We start from the raw sequence: 11399 nt of genomic DNA on the forward strand, positions 1-11399 counted from the left end.
CAGGAGCACTCAGAGGAGACTGGTCAGGAATATAGAATTGCAAGGGGTGCAGTTTGATGAAGACTCAGGCCCAGACCAGTGTTTCTATACAACCCAGGTGCATCAGATTTCACCAGATCCGTAAGTACCCATAAAGTCAACTACTAAAACCTGAGCTGCACAAAAAGCCTTCCCTAGGGAATCAGCAGCAAAACAGCAATTTAGCTCAACCACAGAGCTCAAGTACTGGTCCCCACAGGAAGTTCCCCCATTTTAGAAGCAAGCAAAAGACAACAAATTAGTTTCAGTGCAGAGTTTAAGTGGTGGGAACAGCAAATAATCCAACACAGAACTGAAAGAAAAAACAAAGCACCCACAACCAGAGACAAAATTTGATAACTAGTAAAGGTCTCATTTCACCAAAGAACACCTATAACACCTAGAAGGACCAGAACTCCCCTGGGTTATCAAGCCAGAGAGGGGGAAGGGTCGGGGGCCTGAGCCATGCCTGACACCTGCAACCAGTCCCAAGGATGGGGGACTCGGCCACACCCCCCATCCCCCCGACAAGAGCAACCACCCCAGTGATGACCAACGAGCCACCACAGGAAAAGCCCCAGGCTCTCCTGAGCTAGGGTGGTGGGCAGAAGGCCTCATCCTCCTGCCCCCTCACATGAGCAATCAGCCCAGTGGTGACCAGCAAGCCTCAGCAAGAAGGGCTCCAGGTTCCTGAGCTGGGGTGGTGGGGGGCGAGGGCTATTGCCACACCCCCTTGACATCAGCACCCTGCCTGGCAATAACCAAGCCACCACTGGAAGCCCACCATTCTTCCCTGTGAGAATGAGGGGGGTGCCACAGGCCTCAATCCCACCCCTCTTCCTTCCATCCCATTTCCCCTCTCTCTCCCAACTGCTCTACAACATCTACAAAAAAACCCAATTGAGTAAGATTATTAAAGAATTGCCACCCACTCTTTTATTTTTAAACAAATAATATTTTTAAATGTATCAAAGGACAACTAATCTTTGACAATAGGCCAAGAATACACAATAGGGAAAGGCTAGTGTTTTCAATAAATGGTGTTGGGGAAAATTGGATATCCACACGCAAAAGAATGAAACTGGACTCATATCATATACAAAAATTAACTCAAAATGAATTAAAGACTTAAATGTAATACCTAAAACTGTAGAACTCCTAGAAGAAAACATACGGGAAAAAGTTCCTTGACACTGATCTTGGCCATGATTCTTTGGATGTGACACCAAAAGCACAGGCAACAAAATAAAAGTAACCAAGTGGGACTACGTCAAATGAACAAATTTCTGCACAACAAAGGAAACAATCAACAAAATGAAAGGGCAACCTATGGAAGGTGAAAAAATATTTGTAAACCATATATCTGATAAGGATTAATATATCCCAAATATATAAGGAACTCATACAACTCAACAGCAAAAAACCAACCAACCAAACAAAACACACAAAAAACAACCCATTTAAAATACAGGCAAAAGACCCGAATAGACATTTTTCTAAAGAAGACATATAAATGGCCAAGAGGTACGTAAAAATGTGCTCAACATCACTAATCACGAGGGAAATGGAAATCAAAACCACAATGAGGTTACTACCTCACACTTTAGATGGCTATTATCAAAAAGACAAGAGATGACAAATGTTGGTGAGGGTGTGGAGAAAAGAGAACCTTGTACACTGTTGGTGGGAATGTAAATTAGTAAAGCCATTATGGAAAACAGTATGAGGGTTCCTCAAAAAATTAAAAATGGAACTACCATATTATCCAGCAATCACACTACTGGGCACATATCCAAAAGAAATGAAATTGGTATGTCAAAGAGATATCTGCACTTCCATGTTTACTGCAGCACTATTCACAATAGCCAAGATATGGAAACAACCTACATGTCTGTTGACAGAAAAAATGGATGAAGAAAACGTGGTATAAATATGCAATGGAATATTCAGTCATTAAAAAAAGAAGGAAATCTTGCCATCTGTAACAGCATGGGTGAACATGGAGTATATTATGCTAAGTGAAATAAGCCAGGCTAAGAAAAGCAATCACTGTATGATCTCACTTATGTGTGGAATCAAAAGAAGTTGAACTCAAAAGAGAGAGTAGAATGGTGGATGTCAGATACTGGGGGGATAGGAGAAATGGGGAGATGTTGGTCAAAGGGTACAAACATTCAGTGATAAGATGAATAACTTCTGGGGATCTAATGTACAGCATGATGACTATAATTAATAGAGTACATCTTTTTTTTTAAAAGATGACTGGTAAGGGGATCTTAACCCTTGACTTGGTGTTGTCAGCACCATGCTCACCCAGTGAGCTGACCGGCCATCCCTATACGGGATCTGAACCCGTGGCCTTGGTGTTATCAGCACCACACTCTCCCGAGTGAGCCACGGGCCAGCCCAATAGAGTACATCTTAAGTGTTTTCACCCACGTACAAAAAATAGTAACTGTGTGGTGATAGATGTGTTAATTTGATTGTCATAATCAATTCATAATGTATACATATATCAAATTACACTGTACTCCTTGAATATATGAAAAATCCGTCAATTATCCCTCAATAAAACAAAGTATCAAAATTTATACAGAATAAGAGAAAAGTCAAAATTTCACAGAAGCCAAATTGAAATCTATTTTTCTGGTCAAGTATGAATTACTCCTGTATATACTGTCCTAATCAACAACCTAACAAACACTAAATTTTAAGATTCCCCATCACCACTGCCTAGGCTACATGAATTTCTTGGAGGACAAAACCACAGACCTTAAGGGTTTATTCTGAAAATGACAGTATTAGTTACTACAGGTAGATGTGGGTGTAGTTCAAAATCCATTTGAATGGGTTAGTTCACATGGCTTCAAAGCAAAAAATATATCATAAAGGGCACTGTTGGGCTGGCCAGGGAGCATGGTATTATAATGCCAATGTCAAAGGTTTGGATGCGCATATGAACCAGCTGCCAAAAAACCCAAACCAAAACAAACAAAAAATAAAGGGTACTGTCACACATGGTTCCAACCTGTGAAATGTTCAGTAAACTCTTGTTCCAGTTTCATGGCTCTCTCAAATGTTTTTCTGGCTTGTTCTTCTGTTAGACGCTTATTCATTTCCCTGTGCAATTAAATTAAGAAACAGGTAATTACCACATTATAATAGTTTTTGAAGAAAAGATGACAAAGGAGAGAAGAGACGTAAGATAGAAAATCATGAAAAGTTAAACTTTGTTGAAAATATTAATATCATTAAAAATGAGATTCAGTCACTGAACATGTTGCTTTATATTTGGAATGACAGATTCTAACACATTCTGCATTGACTCAAAGCAATAAAAAAACTAAGCAGTTTTGACTTTGAAAATTTCTTATCAAAATATGACTTAGAGATCTACCTATCAATTTATAAAAAATAAATGAACATATTAAATACCACCATGAGAAGGCAACCAGAAAATACAGCTGGGGAAAACTCTGCAGAAGAAATGACCTGGTTTCTTCAACAAATAAATGGGATGGAGGTGGGGAGATGCAGAAAGAGAGAGATGTGGAGGGACAATCTATAGATTAAAAATTTTAACCAACTGCCATAAATAGACCTTATGTGGAATTTAAGTAAAACAAACTGAAAAAACACATAAGCAAAACATAAAATCAGAAAAATTTGATCTGATAATACCAAAGAATTATTGTTAATTATTTTAAGTATGTTAATCACAATGCTGATGTTTTTTAACAAGAAATTATCTTTCAAATATATACTGAAATATATGCATGAAATGATATAATGTATGGAATTTGTTTCAAAATTACCTGGAGTGGNTGACATCAGCACCCTGCCTGGCAATAACCAAGCCACCACTGGAAGCCCACCATTCTTCCCTGTGAGAATGAGGGGGGTGCCACAGGCCTCAATCCCACCCCTCTTCCTTCCATCCCATTTCCCCTCTCTCTCCCAACTGCTCTACAACATCTACAAAAAAACCCAATTGAGTAAGATTATTAAAGAATTGCCACCCACTCTTTTATTTTTAAACAAATAATATTTTTAAATGTATCAAAGGACAACTAATCTTTGACAATAGGCCAAGAATACACAATAGGGAAAGGCTAGTGTTTTCAATAAATGGTGTTGGGGAAAATTGGATATCCACACGCAAAAGAATGAAACTGGACTCATATCATATACAAAAATTAACTCAAAATGAATTAAAGACTTAAATGTAATACCTAAAACTGTAGAACTCCTAGAAGAAAACATACGGGAAAAAGTTCCTTGACACTGATCTTGGCCATGATTCTTTGGATGTGACACCAAAAGCACAGGCAACAAAATAAAAGTAACCAAGTGGGACTACGTCAAATGAACAAATTTCTGCACAACAAAGGAAACAATCAACAAAATGAAAGGGCAACCTATGGAAGGTGAAAAAATATTTGTAAACCATATATCTGATAAGGATTAATATATCCCAAATATATAAGGAACTCATACAACTCAACAGCAAAAAACCAACCAACCAAACAAAACACACAAAAAACAACCCATTTAAAATACAGGCAAAAGACCCGAATAGACATTTTTCTAAAGAAGACATATAAATGGCCAAGAGGTACGTAAAAATGTGCTCAACATCACTAATCACGAGGGAAATGGAAATCAAAACCACAATGAGGTTACTACCTCACACTTTAGATGGCTATTATCAAAAAGACAAGAGATGACAAATGTTGGTGAGGGTGTGGAGAAAAGAGAACCTTGTACACTGTTGGTGGGAATGTAAATTAGTAAAGCCATTATGGAAAACAGTATGAGGGTTCCTCAAAAAATTAAAAATGGAACTACCATATTATCCAGCAATCACACTACTGGGCACATATCCAAAAGAAATGAAATTGGTATGTCAAAGAGATATCTGCACTTCCATGTTTACTGCAGCACTATTCACAATAGCCAAGCTATGGAAACAACCTACATGTCTGTTGACAGAAAAAATGGATGAAGAAAACGTGGTATAAATATGCAATGGAATATTCAGTCATTAAAAAAAGAAGGAAATCTTGCCATCTGTAACAGCATGGGTGAACATGGAGTATATTATGCTAAGTGAAATAAGCCAGGCTAAGAAAAGCAATCACTGTATGATCTCACTTATGTGTGGAATCAAAAGAAGTTGAACTCAAAAGAGAGAGTAGAATGGTGGATGTCAGATACTGGGGGGATAGGAGAAATGGGGAGATGTTGGTCAAAGGGTACAAACATTCAGTGATAAGATGAATAACTTCTGGGGATCTAATGTACAGCATGATGACTATAATTAATAGAGTACATCTTTTTTTTTAAAAGATGACTGGTAAGGGGATCTTAACCCTTGACTTGGTGTTGTCAGCACTATCTTTTTTTTTAAAAGATGACTGGTGAGGGGATCTTAACCCTTGACTTGGTGTTGTCAGCACCATGCTCACCCAGTGAGCTGACCGGCCATCCCTATACGGGATCTGAACCCGTGGCCTTGGTGTTATCAGCACCACACTCTCCCGAGTGAGCCACGGGCCAGCCCAATAGAGTACATCTTAAGTGTTTTCACCCACGTACAAAAAATAGTAACTGTGTGGTGATAGATGTGTTAATTTGATTGTCATAATCAATTCATAATGTATACATATATCAAATTACACTGTACTCCTTGAATATATGAAAAATCCGTCAATTATCCCTCAATAAAACAAAGTATCAAAATTTATACAGAATAAGAGAAAAGTCAAAATTTCACAGAAGCCAAATTGAAATCTATTTTTCTGGTCAAGTATGAATTACTCCTGTATATACTGTCCTAATCAACAACCTAACAAACACTAAATTTTAAGATTCCCCATCACCACTGCCTAGGCTACATGAATTTCTTGGAGGACAAAACCACAGACCTTAAGGGTTTATTCTGAAAATGACAGTATTAGTTACTACAGGTAGATGTGGGTGTAGTTCAAAATCCATTTGAATGGGTTAGTTCACATGGCTTCAAAGCAAAAAATATATCATAAAGGGCACTGTTGGGCTGGCCAGGGAGCATGGTATTATAATGCCAATGTCAAAGGTTTGGATGCGCATATGAACCAGCTGCCAAAAAACCCAAACCAAAACAAACAAAAAATAAAGGGTACTGTCACACATGGTTCCAACCTGTGAAATGTTCAGTAAACTCTTGTTCCAGTTTCATGGCTCTCTCAAATGTTTTTCTGGCTTGTTCTTCTGTTAGACGCTTATTCATTTCCCTGTGCAATTAAATTAAGAAACAGGTAATTACCACATTATAATAGTTTTTGAAGAAAAGATGACAAAGGAGAGAAGAGACGTAAGATAGAAAATCATGAAAAGTTAAACTTTGTTGAAAATATTAATATCATTAAAAATGAGATTCAGTCACTGAACATGTTGCTTTATATTTGGAATGACAGATTCTAACACATTCTGCATTGACTCAAAGCAATAAAAAAACTAAGCAGTTTTGACTTTGAAAATTTCTTATCAAAATATGACTTAGAGATCTACCTATCAATTTATAAAAAATAAATGAACATATTAAATACCACCATGAGAAGGCAACCAGAAAATACAGCTGGGGAAAACTCTGCAGAAGAAATGACCTGGTTTCTTCAACAAATAAATGGGATGGAGGTGGGGAGATGCAGAAAGAGAGAGATGTGGAGGGACAATCTATAGATTAAAAATTTTAACCAACTGCCATAAATAGACCTTATGTGGAATTTAAGTAAAACAAACTGAAAAAACACATAAGCAAAACATAAAATCAGAAAAATTTGATCTGATAATACCAAAGAATTATTGTTAATTATTTTAAGTATGTTAATCACAATGCTGATGTTTTTTAACAAGAAATTATCTTTCAAATATATACTGAAATATATGCATGAAATGATATAATGTATGGAATTTGTTTCAAAATTACCTGGAGTGGAGGGGTAAAGAGGTAGAGCAACAGATGAAACAAGACTGGTCATGAATTGATAATTATTGTTGCAGCTGAACTACGGGTATATGGGAGTTTGTTCCCAACTTGAGAGAAAGCTTTCAGTATTTTGCCATTAAGTACAATGTTTACTTTGATACTTGGTAAAGTTACTGTTTAGTGTCCTTTCATCTCACCTGCAGCTGAACTACGGGTATATGGGAGTTTGTTCCCAACTTGAGAGAAAGCTTTCAGTATTTTGCCAGTAAGTACAATGTTTACTTTGATACTTGGTAAAGTTACTGTTTAGTGTCCTTTCATCTCACCTGAAAGGACTCTGTTCAACATTTCTTGTTGGGTAGGTCTAGAGGGGAATGAACCCCCACAGCTTTTATGTAGGAATATCTTGATTTCTCCTTCATTATTGAAGAACTTTGACAAATATAGAATTCTTGGTTGAGTTTCTCTCCACAGTGCTTTGAATATATCAGCCCATTGCCTTCTGGCTTCCAAAGTTTCTGATGAAAAATCTGCGAATAATCTTATTGGGAAATCCTTTGTATGTGATGAGCTGCTTTTCTCTTGCTTTCAAGATTCTCTCTTTGTCTTCAATATATTGACTACAGTGTGGGTCTCTGAGTTTATCTTGCTTGGAGTTCACAGAGCTTCTTGGATGCTTATTTTTGTCTTCTATCAAATTTGGTTTTTGGATATTATTTCTTTAAGTACTCTCTCTTCTCTTTCCTCTCTATTCTCCTTCTAGGACTCCCATAATGTGTATGTGGGGCACCATCAAGGGCAACAGGTCACTTAGGCTCTGTTCACTTTTTCTCAACTTTTTTTTTCTTTTTGTTCTACAGAATCAATTTCCATTGCCCTATCTTTAGATCTGCTGATTCTTCTGCCTGCACAAATTTGCCTTTGACTCCCTCTAGTGAATTTTTCATTTCAGTTATTGTTCTTTTGAGCTCTAGAATTTCCTTTTGGTTTCTTTCTAGGTTCTCTATCTCTTCACTGATATTTCCATTTTGTACATTTTTTTGACTTTGTATGTTTTTAGTTCTTTGATCATCTTTAAGACAGTTTTTTAAAAAAATCTTTATCTAGTAAGTCTGACATTGGGTCTTTCTCAGGGACAGTTTCTGTTGATTTACTTTTTTCCTCTGAATGGGCCATACTTCCCTGTTTCTTTGTATGCTTTCTCATTTTTTTCTTGAAAACTGGACATTTGAATCTTATGATGTGATAACTCTGGAGATCAAATTCTTCCCCCTCCCCAGGGCTTGCTATTTTATCTATAATTTAATTTTATTATTTATCTATTTTTTAGAGAGCAGAGTGCTAATTTTATTATTTCTTGTTGCAGGGTTTTTCTGTTCTGAGGATCAGCCTGAGGTATAATCTTAAGAGTCTTCTAGATATTTTTTGAGACTATGGCTTTCCATGGGCACGTGTGATGATTTTCTGTATTTCCCCTGCATACATGGCTACTTTTTAATGTCCTGGTCTGGTTCCCAAAAGAGGAAAAAGAGAAAGTTAAGGAGGTGAGAATGACACTGGATCTTTAAATCTTTGGAAGTTACTTTGGTGTTGGGGGAGGGACTTGCAACAGTGGCAATGGGGTTCACAACAATGGCTCACTGCCTTGGCCTGCACCTCCATGATCAGAGACAGCAATCAGCTATCACAGCATAGATTTCTGAAAATTGGAGAACACAGTACTTATCACTCACCCTGTTCCCACAAAGTGTATGCAAGCTGCTCAAGAAATGAATGCATAGCTGCCTGCTATGATGCTGAGGGTGAGGGGATGGGTAGCTACTAACATGCTAAGAGCTTAAATTAACTTTTCAAATCTTCCTCAAGAAGTTGTAAGCCTTCAGTAGACTTCAGAGTTCCCAAATAGTTACATCAGACAGACTCTGCCAGTGTACTTGTTGTCTAGGTGGGGAGACAAGATTCCTGGTGCTTTCTACAGCTTCCCTCTAGCTTCACTCCTGGTTAATTTTTAAATGTTAAACCAACCTTGCATTCCAGGAATAAATCCAACTTAGTTGTTATGTTTTACCTTGCTTTTAAAAATTGTCAGATTTAATTTGCTCAAATTTTGGTAAGAATTTTTGCATTTATATTCATGATTAAGACTGGCTCATTACTTTCCTTTCTTGGAAAGTCTTTGTCAGGTTTTGACATCAAATTAATGCTCATAAATTAGTTGAAAATTTTGTTTAAGACTGGCATTTCATCTTAGCATTTGATAGAATTCAGTCAGTCCTTTGGGTCTTATTTTTTATTTGCAGAAAGGCTTTTTATGGCAGATTCGAGTTCTTTTCTATTTCTTCTTATTTTTGAAGTATAACTTTGAAACACAGAAGAGAAATATCATAAATGCACAGCTTGATGAATCTTCACAAACTTTCACATACTTGCGTACCTAATACTTAAATCAAGATATAGAACATTATCAGTACCTCAGAATCTGGGCGTGCTCATTCCAGTCACCAACACACCCTTAAAGGGTAACCTGTATTTAACATTCATAAGCAATACTTAACTTTGTAATCATATATACACGTTTAGGTATGGAAATTTACTCAAATTATGTTTCTGAGATTCTTCCATACATTTGTGTGTAGGTGTCTGTTTCATTGTGAATATATTATAATTTATTTATGTAGTCTATTGCTGATGAGCATTGAGTAGTTTCTAGTTTCTGGCTATTTTGAACAGTACTTCTGTCAGCAATCTAGTCATGTCCTTTGGTAAATACATATAAGCATTTCTGTTGAGTATGTATCTACCAATGAGATTTCTGGTTCATAAGTTATGTGTATGTTCAGTTTAGGAGATTATATATTTTAATTTCCAAATATATGGAGATTATTTTATAGTTATCTTTTCATTATTGGTTTCCAATTTAATTTCTTTGTGGTCAGAGAATATCTGTTTCCAATCATTTGAAATTTGTGGCCTAGGATATATTCGATTTTGGTAATTGTTTCATGTGTACATAAAATTAATGTGTATTCTGCAGATGTCAAGTGCACTATTTAACATATGTCAGTTAAGTTTCTAATTTGCATTATTCTATAATCCTTACTGATTTTTTGTTTGTGTTCTTATTTAATTACTTCATGACAGATGTGTTAACCTCCCCCGAAACTATTTTGGAATTATCTTTTATTCCCTATATATAGTTGTCAATTTGTGCTTTATCTATTTTGAAACTGTGCTATTAAGTGCAAACCAATGTATAAATAATCTTTTTGGTGGTGGAGTGAATCTTTTAATTTTATAAAATGTCCCCCTTTATCTCTAGTAATTCTTCTTACCTTAAAGCATACTTTGACAGTAATATAAAATCAGCCTACTTTTGGTAAATGTTTGTGTGGTGTATCTTTTTTTTTTTTAACTGAATAATTGATTATACAAATTTTGGGGGTTCAACATTAACGTATGTTGATCAAATCAATATTATTAGCATATTACATTATTACAAATCATACTTATTCTTTATGCCCCTTATCCAATCTCTCCCCATCACCTTCTCTTTCCCCTCTCCCCGCTCTGGTAACCCCAGGTTTTTTTCTCTCCTTCTGAAAGAGTAATGTTACTCTCTTGATTTGTTGCCTAGATGATCTGTCCCGTGCTGAGAGATGTATGTTCATATCCCCCACTATTATTGTAGAGCAGATGCTTTTTCTGTCACTCTGGAATGGGCTTTGTGGAGAGAGACATTCTCTTCTTTTCTTTGGTCTCCACTGGTGACTCTCCTTGTGTCAATGCACTCGACTGGCTGGCAAGCCATCTGCGTGGTAGTTATAACATCTAGCCGCTTTTGCGGCAGCTGTGGCTATTGTGGTGGCTGTAGTGGGTCACCCAGATGAAAGTGGTGTTTTTGGCATGCTCCTTGCCTGGATGCAGGAGGAGGGGTTGGTCCTTGGCTCCATACCTCAGAACCTCTGGTGGGCCCTGTGGCAGCAGAGATGAGCCAGGTTGTGGGAGGAGGGCTTGGTCCCAGGCTCCATCTGTTTTTACATTCTAAGTTGTTGTTGCAGAGCAGTTGGGTGGGAGGGGTGGGGGAAGGAAATAGGGTGGAAGGAGGAAGCGAGGGGCATGGTTGAGGCCTGTGGCACCCACCTCATTCCTTGAGGGGAGACCAGGGGTCTTCTGGTGGAAGTTCAGTGGTCATTTCTGGGCTGGTCGCAGATGTTGGGAGGGTGCGGCCAAAGCCCTCAGCCCTCACCCTCCTGGCTCGGGAGCCCAGGGCGCTTCACCTCATTCCTTGAGGGGAGACCAGGGGTCTTCTGATGGAAGTTCAGTGGTCATTTCTGGGCTGGTCGCAGATGATGGGAGGGTGCGGCCAAAGCCCTCAGCCCTCACCCTCCTGGCTCGGGAGCCCAGGGCGCTT

General features: G+C 37.7%; 1 protein-coding gene across 1 annotated transcript in view; it reads right to left on the minus strand.

Moving 5' to 3' along the window:
- The window catches only part of LOC103601545 (disks large homolog 1-like), a 164953-nt gene that overhangs the window by 5401 nt on the left and 148153 nt on the right, over positions 1-11399 (minus strand). The window contains exon 20 of the mRNA XM_008585979.1: positions 6202-6293. Coding sequence (XP_008584201.1) covers positions 6202-6293 — 92 coding nt within the window. The remainder of the gene's footprint in view (positions 1-6201; positions 6294-11399) is intronic.

This window comes from Galeopterus variegatus, unplaced genomic scaffold (assembly GCF_000696425.1).
Source record: "Galeopterus variegatus unplaced genomic scaffold, G_variegatus-3.0.2 Scaffold3785, whole genome shotgun sequence".
NCBI lineage: Eukaryota > Metazoa > Chordata > Mammalia > Dermoptera > Cynocephalidae > Galeopterus > Galeopterus variegatus.